The following is a 15004-nucleotide window of genomic DNA, read 5'->3' as shown; positions in this document are numbered from 1 at the left end:
ATTAGTTAAGGTTTTTAATAAAGCAAATAATCTTACAGTAAGGCACAAATGAACTCTTCCTAAAATTTGATAAACTTTAACCACTCCAAGTTATTACTGGTATTTAGATTCCTGGGTTTCATGATTGCAAAAGTCAGGGATGTGTGTGAATGGCCAGACGGTAATGAACTATTTCCTTGTGATTCATTTATAATGGAATGTTTGCATGTTTCCTCCAAGGACGCTGCACCTTCTTGCTGTCCAAGACATCCAGGTCACAGCAGATTCGGGCACGTGTGGAAGACGGTTGGATGATGTCATCTACAAACCCTGGTGAAGCACAGAAGAGGAAGTTGATGGTCTGCGTCCTCAGGTGATGCCACCACCCCAATCTTGTACTCAGCCTGGGCACTCTCTCCGGGACCAGCAGTGTGAGCAGGACCCAACTTGATATAAGAGGGGCTGGGCCCTATGAACCCTCCCTGCACCCCAGGAGCTCCCTGTTCCTCTGGCAGGTCCCCAACTTCTGGCCTAGAAACACTTAGCAAGAAAAGGAAAGTTTGACACACTCCTGGCCAAGATGAATTCAGTAAGAAATAAAATTAAGAAAATACACTTGTATTTTCAAAAATTGCTACAATTCCTCCCAGCCCTCTGCAACGTGACTTCACCACTTCTCTAACTGAGAAGTGTATCCTGTTTCTTGACCTGGCCTTGTGACTGGCTGTGGCCAACAATGTGGCAAAACTGACACTGGCCAACTTCCAAACTTAGGCCTCAAGGTGCCTTGCAGCCCCCCCTCCACCGACAACACCACATAAGGGAGCATGGATTTACCTCCTGAAGAATAAGAAGCCGTGTGGAGAGGCAGTCTAGCTGACAGCCACCACAACCACGTATGTGGAGCCGTCATGAACTACCCAGCCCCAGCCAAGCTACTAGAGGACTACAGCTGCATGCCTGATTCTAGGCAAGACCAGCAGAAGAATCACCCAGCTGAGCCCAGACCAAAACTGCTGACCCCTAGGACCCATGAGGGAAAAAAGAAGTGGGTGTTTGAAACCACTCCGTTTGGGTGGATTTTTACACAGTACCAGGTAACTGGAACAACACTAAGAAATTTAGTCATTTCAGCAGTGCTGTTCTGATTCTGGTCACCAAAGCAGCCTCTACAGGCCCCACTGTCCTTCAGTGATGACTGCCCAGGGACAACCCTAACCCTCACCAGTCTCTGGATTCAACTGTGAGGATAAAAAGGCAATGATGTGACACCTGGAATACAAGAATACAAGTGTCCCAACCAAGTGAACAAAGCCGCCCTTCCCACCACAGTCCCTACCTCTCACTGCTGCAGGAAAAGGGTTGGCAAACTTCTCGATATACTCAGCCTGAGCAGCTTCCACATTCTCATGCCCTTTGAAAATGATCTCCACAGCACCCTGTCATGAGAGAAGTTGGTGAACTTTGCTAAAGGCCTCAACCTGGGCAGGCCTTCCTCAGCTCATCACCGCAAGGTTGCGAAATTCTTGGTGACTCAAAGTGCACTGAAGAGAAGGGCACAGAGGTGGGCAGACACTACCTGGAGCCAACCACCACGATGCCAGGACTACGGACGGGACGCTCAGCTGTGGCCCCCATGATAGCAGCCCAGGAAGAGCCAGCAGCTTCTCCCCCAGATTCCCTCCCACTCACTAAACTCTCTCTAATTGCAATTATCATTCTTTGAGACCAAGATTTCAGTCTATTTTCCAGTCAGATATATGGTCCCCTGCATCTAAGAAAGTAAAATGTGGTTCTCCTTTTTCCTTATCCTGAGCTCTGAGCACACAATCTAGTGGCCAGAGACAGACAGCTTGAACTGAAAATGTGGAAGTAAGAAGAACTGGAAAATGAACCCCTAAAACTCATAAAAGTCAGCTCAGGCGGGCTCCAGAAGTTATCTACTTCAACAGCCATTTCAGAGCAGGAAAGGCAGGAGAAACAGGCTAAGCAACAGGAAATACAGCAATCCCGCCTAACCCACGTGCCACTTCCTGTGGTTCTGGTTCCCCCAGTAAGCCACAGTCAAGAAGATGCTCCCCCTGACATGTTACCAGAAAGTCAACAGCAGCCTGACACTGTGTCCCACTGCCTGCGTCATCCTCCTCACCTCACCTCGTCACATAGGTGTGTAATGCCTCGCATTTTATTATAGCATATTGTTGTAACTGTTCTATTGAGTTCCTGTCCTTACGCTATCATAGATATGTATGCATAGCAAGAAACATAGTATCTACAGGATTCAGTACTATCCATGGTTTCAGGCATCCACTGGGGATCTTACAACACATCCACTGTGGACAAGGAGGGGATGCTGTATTTTGCCCCTAATCACCAGGGTCAGACTTACAGTTCAGCTTCTATGGGCTGAAACAAGTGGCTCTATGGCCCTCCCTGGCAGATGAGACAGGGCTGGGGGATGTCCAATCTTCCCAAAGGCTAGTTAGCTTCTAATCACTCAACTCACTCTAACTGCACTTATCATTCTTTGAAACCAAGAATGGACATCTACAGAGTATGGCATCATGGAATCCATGAGGAGGAAACCATGTTTTCCCATCTAGTTACTCCAAAAGTACTTAATGCATAGACCACAAGGAAAAAAAATGCCTTTCCCTTTTACTGACATGCTTAGGATGCACTGGGGTTCCTCCCACCCTGAGCATGAAGACACCAGCATGCACCTGACAAGAGAGTACAGGACAGAAGGCACAGGCCCTGGGGCTCAAGAGTCCAGGCCCCACCTACCTGGAGTCCTGCCCATCTCAGGGGCCCTGGCCCCCCCAACATCTCCCAGCTGTGTCTCTGCTCATGCTGGGAGAATACAATGCTGGGCCTAGGAAGGGAGAGTCCTCACCTTTGCTCCCATGACTGCGATCTCTGCTGTGGGCCAGGCATAGTTAGTGTCACCACAAAGGTGCTTGGAGCTCATGACATCATAGGCACCACCGTAGGCCTAGAAGAGACCCAAATGCTGAAAGTTACATCCTGAGCCAACCAAATCAGATCCCTGAGAGACCCAAGAAGCCAAGTGAAATGAGGACAAAAAGCCAGAACAGCCCACCGGGGCCACTGAAGGCCCAGTGTCTTGAGGCCAAGAAGCCAGGGTAGAGAGTATGTGGGTGCAGCCCAGAGGTCTTTCCCAGTCGGTGTTGTCTTTCCTGGCTTTTCCCTGAGATGACCATGAACATCGCTACAGCGTGTGGGTGTGACATTGTAAACACTGTCCTCAAGAGAGCTCTTCAAGAATGGGTGGGGGGCTCTTCCAGCCCTGCCAAAACACAGCGCACCCCACCCACGGCCACGCAGCTAGGTGTGAGTGGGCTCCCAGCCTCGCGGGTGAGCTCCTCACCTTCCTGGTGATGACGGTGACCTTGGGCACAGTCGCCTCAGCAAACGCATAGAGAAGCTTGGCTCCGTGGCGGATGATGCCCCCGTATTCCTGTGCCGTGCCTAGGTCATGAGAAAAAGTTACCCCTCTCAGCCGTAAGGTCTTCCCCTGCTCCACAAAGGGCCAGGAGAAGGCTGCCCCTTAAATAGCCCCATCTTCTTGACACCCAGAATATCAAAAAGTTATGAATCCTTAGCAGTCTTCAAATAAAGTGGATGCCTTACTATGCAAAACCACCTCTGTCAACAACTTACCAGGCAGAAATCCAGGGACATCAACAAAAGTGATAAGTGGAATATTGAACGCATCACAGAATCGAACAAAACGAGCCCCTTTCACAGATGAATTGATATCCAAACATCCTAGAAAGACAGAGATTATACATCCTGCCTTCTGGGTGACTCCCAATTCCACTCACAATGGGAATGCGCCCTCAGCAACCCCCAGAGCTGGTTCCTGTGGGGACACCAAAGTTTTCCCATCAGAGAATTATAAAGGGGACCCTCACACTCCAGGAAAAACAGGGGCAACAGGAGGGCCCACCTAGCAGTGGCCGAAGGGAGCCCAGAAGGGGCTTCAGCTAGAAGGGCATGGAATTAAACACATTTAAGCTTAACTATAATTAAATTTGCTGGGAACACAGCCCAGTGCAGGCAGTCGCACTCTGTGCCTCACTGACTGAGTGACTGCTGCCACCAGAGGCAAGCCTGTTTTGTCCCAGTAGAACCAGTTGTGGGAGACACCATTCAACAGATGGTCTGGAGAGCCCTGGCAGCCCAGAACCAGATTCTGGATCCACCAATTATACCCATGTGCCCCCGGGAAACTACTTCACCTTTCTGAGCCTGAGGCACCTCACCTGCAATATAGGGATGTTACTAACTCCTACCATAATTACAGAGATTAAAGGAGGTGTATCTGTAAAGCAGCACAGAGTAAGAACTCAATTATTAGCAAATCCCCCGCTGCAACAGTTCCCAACATAATCCATGAGGCCAGCACTATCTTGATACTAAAACAAGATAAGGACATTATAAGAGAAGAATGAAGACCAAAATCCCTTACGAACATATAGATACAAAAATTCCTAAGATGTTGTTACCAGATCAAATCCAGTAATATATATAAAAATACTTAGCATGATGACCAACTGGGGGTTATCCCAAGAATTCAAGGTTGATTTAACATGTGAAAACTAATTAAGTTATTAAATAAAGAAGACAAATCATCTGGTCATCTCAATAAAGAAAGCATTTGACAAAATTCATTCGTAATTTAAAACTAGCAGTAAACTAGGAGCACAATGGAACTTTCACAATCTGGTAAGGATTATCTACAAAAATACTTCATACTCATGGATGAGAAGAAAAATTAAATCCCAGTGGTACTGAGCTATACCTATGCTGTCCAAAAGAACCTTTCATGATGATAGCAATGTTCTCCGGTTGTGCTATTCAACATGGCAGCCACTAGCCACATGTGACTGCTGACCACTGGAAATATGGTTGGTACAACTGAGAAACTAACTTTCTAACTGCATTTACTTTTATTTATTTATACTATTTTCATTATTTTCGTTTTAAATTTTAGTATCTAGCATAATGGACATACCCATATTTTCAAGCGATTCCTATCAAAATCATACAATGTTCTTTTATAGAAATTGATAAGTAGACTTTAAAATTTGTATGGGCAATACAAAGGATAGCAAATAGTCAAACAGTGCATTAAAAAAAACGAAATTGGAAGACTAACACTAGCTGATTTCAAGACTTAGAAAGCAGGGTTTCTCAAACTTGGCACTACTGATATTTGGGGCTGGATAATTCCTTGTTGTGGGGGCTTATCTTGTGCACATAGGATGCTCAGCAGCATCCCCAACCTCTGTCTACTAGATGCTACCTCCCCCCACATCCCCACCTATAACAACTAAAAATGGTTCCAGTGTTGCCAAATGTCCCAAATCAAAACAGATGCCCACCCACCCTGAGAACCACTGAGACCCAGAAAGACAGCACAGCATAGACATAACGACAAACAAAAATAAAGAACACAGGAAAGATTGTGAAGAAATAGATCCACACAACTGATTTTAGGCCAGGCACCAAAACAATTCAATGAAGCAAGAAATCTTTCTACCAAATGGTGATGGAACAGTTAATCATCTATCTGTATGGAAAAAAAAGATGAAAGACACCTGTTTCACTCTATACACAAAAATTAATTCAAAATGAATCACCAAATGTTGGCTAGGTTGTGGAGAAAGGAGAACCCTCCTACACTGCTGATGGGAATGTAAATTAGTTCAACCATTGTGGAAAGCAGTATGGAGGTTCCTCAGAATGCTCAAAATATACCATTTGACCCAGGAATTCCACTTCTAGGAATTTACCCTAAGAAAATGCAGCAGCCCAGTTTGAAAAAGACAGATGCACCCCTATGTTTATCACTGCACTATTTACAATAGCCAAGATATGGAAGCAACCTAAATATCCATCAGTAGATGAATGGATAAAGAAGATGTGGTACATATACACAATGGAATATTACTCAGCCATAAGAAAAAAATAGATCCTACCATTTGCAACAACATGGATGGAGCTAGAGAGTATTATGCTCAGTGAAATAAGCCAGGCGGAGAAAGACAAGTATCAAATGATTTCACTCATATGTGGAGTATAAGAACAAAGGAAAACTGAAGGAACAAAACAGCAGCAGAATCACAGAATCCAAGAATGGACTAACAGTTACCAAAGGGAAAGGGACTGGGGAGGATGGGTGGGAAGGGAGGGATAAGGGCAGGGAAAAAGAAAGAGGGCATTACTATTAACATGTATAGTACGTGGGGGACACGGGGAGGGCTGTACAACAAAGAGAAGACAAGTAGTGATTTTACAGCATCTTACTACACAGATGGACAGTGTCTGTGAAGGGGTTTGTGGGGGAGATTTGGTGAAGGGGGGAGCCTAGTAAACATAATGTTCTTCATGTAATTGTAAATTAATGATACCAAAATAAAAAATATAAATAAAGTAAAATAAATAAATAAATGAATGAATGGATGGATAAATGAATAAATGAATGAATAAATAAATGAATGAATGAATGAATGAATGAATGAATGAATGAATAAAATGGACCAAAGACCTTACCATAAAATCTAGAGTTTCAAAGTTCTTAGAATAAAGGACTATCTTTACAACCATGTAATGGGTAAAGATCTCTTGGCTGGGACACAAAAAGCTTTAATCATAAGTAAAAACATTGATAAATGGGACTTTCACCATATTTTTTAAATAATGTGAGTCAAAAGACATCATTAATTAATGGACTAGGCAAGTCACAGACCAGAAAAAAAAAATTTTGCAATACAGTGTCTGACAGAGGTTGCACATCCAGAACATATTTTTTAAAAAAGCCCTAAAAGTAAACAATATAAAGACAAACACCAACAACAACTTAGGTAAAACTTCCCTCTTGCCAAACACATTTCTGAAATGACAAAAATGTTCTGTATCTTGTTTCAGATGGTGATTACAAGGTTGTATACAATCGTCAAACTGTCAAAACTCATCTAAATTAGCACTTACAAGCTATGTGTTTTATTGTGTATAAATTATAACTCAATGAAAGAAAAATGTTTTGAATCTCCACTCCTCCCTCTCTATTCAAAATCTATGTTAATGACCTGAAATAAAGAATCTGAGTGATGAGCCCCAGGATAAAGACAATTCTAAATTAACAAACTGCAAAAAGTACAAAGAGGCTAGAATAAATCAAACTGAAAACAGAAAAGATAAGCAGTGACAAGCAAAATACTGCAGTGGTTGAGGAAATGAACACAGAAAAGGAAAACCTGTGGCCCTAGCTACCAGGAAGCAGTCTCCAGGTCCAGGGGCCTGACATTTTATCACTTTAGGCACTAGTCCCCAGCGTGCCAATGTGCCTGCCACCCGGAGAATGTCCAGTGAGCCCTGGCTAATTTCTACAAGGGAAAAATGAAAGAGAATGGAGGCCTCCTCTATGAGCCTCTAAAGATGCCTTTCAGTAACAGGGAATGAGTAAGTCAATGAAATGAATGATACTTTTTTCAAAAAAGTAGTGACCTACTGAACTTTCATACCATGCCACTCCATAAATATCACAAAAAATTACTGAGCCAAGAAAGAGGGAAGTCAAGGAATCACAATGGGACCAAGTGTTTAGGCTAGAGGGGGCCCCTGGGGCACATACTGTAGGTATTAGCAGATAAAACTTACATGATGCGCCTAACAGGTTCTTAAAAAGTGGGCTTGTGAAGTCAACTTGTAGGGCACTAGAATCTGCAGATGTAGTCATGGGATAAGAGAGACCTTTGAGAAGACACAGGAAATCATTTGACATCCATGCCAGGCACAAAGCTAGGAGGAGGAAATGAAGGGATCTGTGAACAGTTGAGAACAGTAGGAGCAAACTGCAATTGCAGTATGTGTAAATTCCTAACTTTAAACACTTTTTCTAAAAAAAAAGGTGGTATAGGCAGCTCCAAGCTCCTGACTTTCAACAGAAACATCAAGAAACAAACAGAAATTGTCAGAACCAACTTGGTTAAATCTCCAAAACAGGTGAAGGTTCTCAACAAACAAGTAAAACCTGGATCAGGTAAAAGGTAACTTAAAAGCAGTGGGAAAGCTTTGTGGCACTTTTAATTACACTTGCCCAACACTCTCCCTGGTTCTAGAGGGAGCAAAGACCTCAGTCAAAAATTACTGCATAGGTCTGTTCTAACTTGTCTGGGGGCTTCCTGAAAGACTGACTCAAGACTTTTGTCTCTGTTTTGCCTAACTAAGAATTCGCAGGCTAGAAAAGTAGTAGGCAGTGCTCAAAAACATTGTTAAGGTAACGAAACAAACTGCAGATGTCAGGGATAAAAGATTACAGCTAAGGCCTGGGAGAAAACACCCAGAGAAAACATTTCTTTGGAAAATCAGGGCATTCAAGAACACCTGTGTACACAGGGTACTTGAGCAAGACACAGGTAAACCTAGGACCAGACGCATGCTCAGAAAAGACCTAAGAAGGAAAAATTAGGAAATACCTTGAGATGAATTAAAATGAAAACACAACATTACAAAACAAAAGACCTGAGAAGACCTTAAACTTTAACCTTGGGATGATCCATAAACACAGCTGAAGTCCAGCTAAGTGTTGAAGGAAAACCCCAGCACAGGGCCAATTTGCAAAGACTAGGAGATATGCAAAATTGTGTTTGTGTTTTAGCACCTGGTATTCAAGGAAATCTCTGTCAAAACAATAGATGGATGAAAGCTGAGAAACACAGACTTCAGCAACCACATACAACAAGGAATATAGTCTCTACAAAAACAGCTGAGGAAAATCACTAGATTAAGGACAACTATACCAATCAACAATTTTAAAAATAACAAACCCTGGGAAAAGGGGAGAATATGGTTTCCAGAGTTACCACATTATAATATTCAAATATCCAGATTTCAACAAAAAATAACAAGGCATACAAAGAAACAGTAAAGAACACCCATTCAAATGAACAAAATTGACAGACTATCCCTGAGGAACCCCAGACATTGAACTCATTGTTCAAAGACTTTACAACAGCTGTCTTCAACATGCTCAAAGAGGTAAATGAAAACATGAACAAAGAAGTAAAAAATCAGGAAAACAATGTGTGAAAAAAATGAGAATATAATAAAGAGACAAATTATGAAAAGGAACCAAACAAATTTTGGCGCTGAAAACTACAATAAGTGAAATCAAAGATTCACTACAGGGGTTCAATAGGAGATTCAGGGAGACAGGAGACAGAATCAGGAAACTTGAAGATAAAAGACCATTTATATTATCCAGTCTGAGGAGAAGAAAGGAAAGGAAAAAAATGAAGTGAGCAGAGACTAAGGGGTCTCTGGAATGCCAACACAGTAAGGCAGAACCAGAAGGAGAAGACAGAGAAAAGGGAAGAGAGATTATTTCAAGAAATAATGTCAAAAAACTTCTCAAATTTGATGCAATACATGAAGCTACAAATCCAAGAAACTCTAAACTCCAAGTAGGACAAACTCAAAAAGACCCACAATGAATACAAAGACAGAATCCTGAAAGCAGCACGTGATTCATCACACACAAGAGATCCTCAAAAGGATTATCAACTGATTTCTCAGCAGAAACCAAGGAGGCCAGAAAACAATGGGATGATATATTTAAAGTGCTAAAAGAATAAAACTGTCAACCAAGAACTCTGTATTTTATAAACTGTACTTCGAAAAAAAGGCACAAAATAAGAGGTTCCCAGATAAAAAAGCTGAGGAGTTCATCACCACTAGGCTTGGCCTATAAGAAATAATACAGGGAGTCCTTCAGGTTGAAATAAAAGGATACTAGACAGTACCACGAACTGTGTGAAGAAATAAAGATCTCCAGTAAAGGCAACTATGTGAGGAAATTTAAGAGCCAGTATTACTGTATTTTTCATTTGTAACACCACTTTTTATTTCTTACATGATTTAAAAAACATGTGCAGCCCAGGAAAGGTTCACTAGTGAATTCTATAAAATATTTTAAAAAGAAATTATACCAATTCTCTACAATCTCTTCTAGAAGATGGAAAATGAGTGAATACTTCCTGTCTCACTATGAGGCCAGCATTACCCTAATACCAAACCCAGACAAAGATATTTCAAGAAAAGAAAACCAGGGACCAATGTCTCTCAGGAACACAGACGCAGGAGTCCTCAAAACAATACTGACAGACCAAATCCAGCAATGTATAAAAATACAACACTTCCATGTGGGATTTGTCCCAGGTATGTAAGGCTGATTCAACATTTGAAAACCAATTCATATAATCCATTACATCAACAAGCTAAAGAAGAAAATCACATGAAATTATCACAGATGCAGAAAAAGCATGCACAAAATCCAGTGGCAATAAAAACTTGGCAAACGAGACACAACCTGGATTTAAGCTGGCGGTGTGAGAGGTAAGACAGAGAACTCCTCCCAAAACCACAAATAGTATGAAAATACAGTTAATTAATACAACTAACACTAAAACAGCAACAGGAAAGAAGGCTGAACCAGATTGCATACAGACCTCATGAAACAGAGTAACATATGAAAGCCTTGATCCGGTGGGACCCAAGGGCTACCCCTACCCCAGCTCACCAGCAGGAGGAAGAGAAACGGAGCAGGGAAGGGGTGAATGAAGCCTGGGACTGCTGAATACCCAGCCCTGAAGGTCTGCTTTGGACCACAGACCTACATTGTGTGCTGCTCTGGAGGATGGGGAGCTGGGACAGGCAGAGTGCTTGAGAGACAGGTTCTGGCCATTTGTGGAAGACAGGGAACCACAGACAGCTGCTCTGGGACAAGGGAAAGGCAGGCGGTCTGAGAGACTTCCGAGCAGCAAGAGGGCTGCTGAAGGGGCAAGGTTTGCACAGAGCTTGCTGCACGGGAGAGGGGAGAGCTGGACAAGGTTGGCTGGGTGTGCTCTGCCCAGCAGGTTGGGAACTTTGAGAAGCTTCAGGTGCTTCATCCCCCTGGCTGGTTGCTCAGCTCTGAAGCCTCCCACTCTGACACACAGCCTGCCAAGCCTTCCTCCTGGCCTGACAGCACTGGCTCGCAAACAGGCAGTCACTGCGCTGGTTTGAGGCCAGACAGAGAGAAGCCCCACCTACAAAAGCTAGAGATGCAAAGCACAGGTTTACATCTGAGTGCTCGGCCTACTGGCTGTGATACCGGAGACGAGCACCACAGATGGGAATCAGGAAACAGATCTTTCCTCCCCCCAGGAACCAGCTCTGCTCCCCTACGACCCCCAACCTCACTCTAGAGGCTGAGCAGCTCCAGAGACGGGAGCCTCTGGGCACTAGAGGGCACCACATAGAAATATGAAACATTAAAAGAAATTGGTTCAGACCAAAATCTCACAAACCCCAGAAAAAGGGCCAAATGAAACTGAACTCACTAATCTCCCTGAAAGAGAGTTCAAAATAAAAATCATAAACATGATTTCAGGAATTCAGGAACAAATTTAAGATAGAGATTCAATGGTTGATAAATTCCAAATCTAAAATGAAACATAAATGGAGGGATTTAAAAGATTAGATGTAGTAGAAGAGACAGTAAATGGAAACGAAATTAGAGAAGAGGAATACAAAGAAGCTGAGGCACAGAGAGAAAAAAGAATCTCTAAGAATGAAAGAATAATGAGAGAACTGTGACCTAACCAAACGAACAATATTCACATTATACAGGTACCAGAAGAAAAAAAGAGAGAGAAAGGGATACAAAGTGTCATTGAGGAAGGAATTGCTGAAAACTTCCCCAATCTGCAGAAGGAGATAGTCTCTCAAGCCATGGAGGTGCACAGATCTCCCAAAACAAGGGACCCAAGGAAGACAACATCAAGACATACAATAAATAAAATGGAAAGATCAAAGATAAAGACACACTTTTAAAAGCAGCTAGAGAGAGAAAAAAGATTACATACAAAGGACAACCCATCAAGCTACAATCAAGATTTCTCAAGAGAAACCTTATAGGCCAAAGGGAGTGGCATGATATACTTAATGCAATGAAGCAGAAGGGCCTTAAACCAAGAATACTCAACCTGGCAAGGTTATCATTTAAATTTGAAGAAGGGATTAAACAATTTTCAGATAAGCAAAAGGTGAGATAATTTACCTCCCAAAAACAACCTCTACAGTGCATTTTGGGGGGACTCTTATAGTTGTAAGTATTCCTAAGGCTAAATAGATGTCATCCAAGGGATAGACAAAGAGTACAGAATATGACTCATAACATGCGAAGAATGGAGGAAGAAAAAGGGGGGAAAAAAAAGAACCTTCAGGTTTGTAATAACATATGAAGTGAGTTAAACTAGACTGTTAGACAGTAAGGGAATTATCCTTGAACCTTTGGTAACCACGAATCCAAGAACTGCAATGGCAATAAGTACATACCTATCGATAATCACCCTAAATGGAAATGGTCTGAATGCAACAATCAAAAGCCATAGTCACTGAACTGATAAAAAAACCAGACCCATCTATATGCTGCCTACAAGGGACACACTTTAAACCCAAAGATATACACAGACTGAAAGTAAAGGGATGGAAAAGATATTTTATGCAACTAATAGGGAGGAACAGCTGGAGTTGTAGTACTCATATAAGAAAAAACAGACTTCAAAACAAAGTAGCCATAGACAAAGAAAGACATTACATAATGATAAAAATGGTCAGTCCAACAAGAGCATATAACGATTATAAATAAATATCTATGAACCCAACACAGGATCACCTACATGTGAAACAAATAGTAACAGAATTAAAAGGGGAAATAGAATGCAATGCATTTATTTTAGGAGACTTCAACACACCACTCACTCCAAAGGACAGATCAACCAGACAGAAAATAAGTAAAGAGACATAGGCACTGAACAACACATTAGAACAGATGGACCTAATGGACATTTACAGAACACTCAATCCAAAAGCAATAGGATACATATTCTTCTCAAGTGCATATGGAACATTTTCAAGAATAGATCATGTACTAGGCCATAAAAAGAGCTTCGGTAAATTCAAAAGGACTGAAATTGTACCAACCAACTTTCAGACCACAAAGGTATGAAACTAGAAATAAATTACACAAAGAAAACAAAAAAAGCCCACAAAAACATGGAGGCTTAATAACATGCTCCTAAATAATCACTGGATCAATGACCAAATAAAAACAGACATCAAGCTATATTTGGAGACAAATGACAACAATAATTCAACATCACAAAATCTGTGGAACACAGCAAAGGCTGTGCTAACAGGGAAATATACTGCAATACAGGCCTACCTCAGGAAAGAACAATCACAAATGAACAGTATAAATTCACAATTAACGAAACTAGAAAAGGAAGAACAAATGAGGCCCAAAGTCAGTAGAAGGTGGGACATAATAAAGATTAAAGCAGAAATAAAGAAAATTGAGAAGAATAAAACAATAGAAAGAATCAGTGAAAGCAAGAGCTGGTCCTTCAAGAAAACAAACAAAATAGATAAATCCCTAGCCAGATATATCAATAAAAAAAAGAGAGTCTACACACATAAACAGAATCAGAAATGAGAAAGGAAAAATCACTATGGACACCACAGAAATACAAAGAATTATGAGAGAATACTATGAAAAATTATATACTAACAAACTGGATAACCTAGAAGAAATGGACAACTTTCTAGAAAAATAGAACCTTCCAAGGCTGACCCAGGAAACAGAAAATCTGTATAGACCAATTACCAGCAAAGAAATTGAACTGGTAATCAAAAAACTACCAAAGAATGAAACCCCTGAACCAGATGGTTTCACTGCTGAATTTTATCAAACATTTAGTGAGGACCTAATACCCATCCTCCCTAAAGTTTCCCAAAAAGTACAAGAGGAGGGAATACTCCCAAACTCATTCTACAAGGCCAACATCACTCTAATACCAAAAACAGGCAAAGACACCACAAAAAAGGAAGTTACAGACCAATATCCCTGATGTAGATCGAAGCAAAAATACTCAACAAAATATTAGAAACCAAATTCAAAAATACATCACAAACATCATCCATCAAGATTAAGTGGGATTCATCCCAGGGATACAAGGAAGGTACAATATAGAAAATACATCAACATCAGCCACCACATCAACAAAAAGGATAGAAACAACATGATTATCTCCATAGATGCTGAAAATGCATTTGACAAAATTCAACAAACATACATTCATGATAAAAACTCTCAATAAAATAGGTATAGAGGGCAAGTACCTCAACATAACGGCCATAAGTCATAAAGGCCATATATGACAAAGCCACTGCCAATATTGTATTTAACAGCGAGAAGCTGAACACTTTTCCTTTAAGATCGGGAACAAGACAAGGATGCCCACTCTCCCCACTTTTATTCAACATAGTACTGGAGGTCCTACCCACAGCAATCAGACAACACAAAGAAATAAAAGGCATCCAGACTGGCAAGAAAGAAGTCAAACTATCCCTATTTGCAGATAACATGATATGGTACATAAAAATCCCTAAAGAATCCACTCCAAAACTACTAGATCTAATACCTGAATTCAGCAAAGTTGCAGGATACAAAATTAATACACAGAAATCTGTTCCATTCCTATTCACTAACAGAAAGGAAAATCAGGAAAACAATTCCATTCACAATTGCATCAAAAAGAATAAAATACCTAGGAATAAACCTAACCAAGGAAGTGAAAGACCTATACTCTGAAAACTATAAGACACTCATGAGAGAAATTAAAAAAGAAACCAATAAATGGAAACACATCCCCTGCTCTTGGCTGGGAAGAATTAATACTGTCAAAATGGCCATCCTGCCTAAAGCAATCTCCAGATTCAATGCAATCCCTATCAAAATACCAACAGCATTCTCCAATGAACTGGAACAAATAGTTCTAAAATTCATGTGGAACCACAAAAGACTCTGAATAGCCAAAGCAATCCTGAGAAGGAAAAATAAAGCAGGGGGATCTCACTTCCCCACTTCAAGTTCTACTACAAAGCCACAGTA

The 15004-nt window shown here is 41.3% G+C and overlaps 1 protein-coding gene across 3 annotated transcripts in view; it reads right to left on the bottom strand.

The window, feature by feature from the left end:
- PCCB (propionyl-CoA carboxylase subunit beta) overlaps positions 1–15004 on the bottom strand; it is an 81054-nt gene continuing 66050 nt past the window's right edge. For 2 of the 3 annotated variants that reach the window (XM_037022973.2, XM_037022972.2), the window contains 5 exons: positions 3664–3771; positions 3371–3471; positions 2876–2974; positions 1319–1418; positions 1–309 (listed from right to left, as the gene is read on the bottom strand). In XM_037022973.2, the coding sequence (XP_036878868.1) occupies positions 188–309; positions 1319–1418; positions 2876–2974; positions 3371–3471; positions 3664–3771 (530 nt within the window). In that variant the 3' untranslated portion in view covers positions 1–187. The remainder of the gene's footprint in view (positions 310–1318; positions 1419–2875; positions 2975–3370; positions 3472–3663; positions 3772–15004) is intronic. The other variant, XM_073232358.1, reaches the window with a different exon arrangement.

The sequence above is a fragment of the Manis javanica genome, chromosome 3, assembly GCF_040802235.1.
Source record: "Manis javanica isolate MJ-LG chromosome 3, MJ_LKY, whole genome shotgun sequence".
Classification (NCBI taxonomy): Eukaryota; Metazoa; Chordata; class Mammalia; order Pholidota; family Manidae; genus Manis; species Manis javanica.
This window is presented reverse-complemented; position numbering and strand designations above follow the sequence as displayed.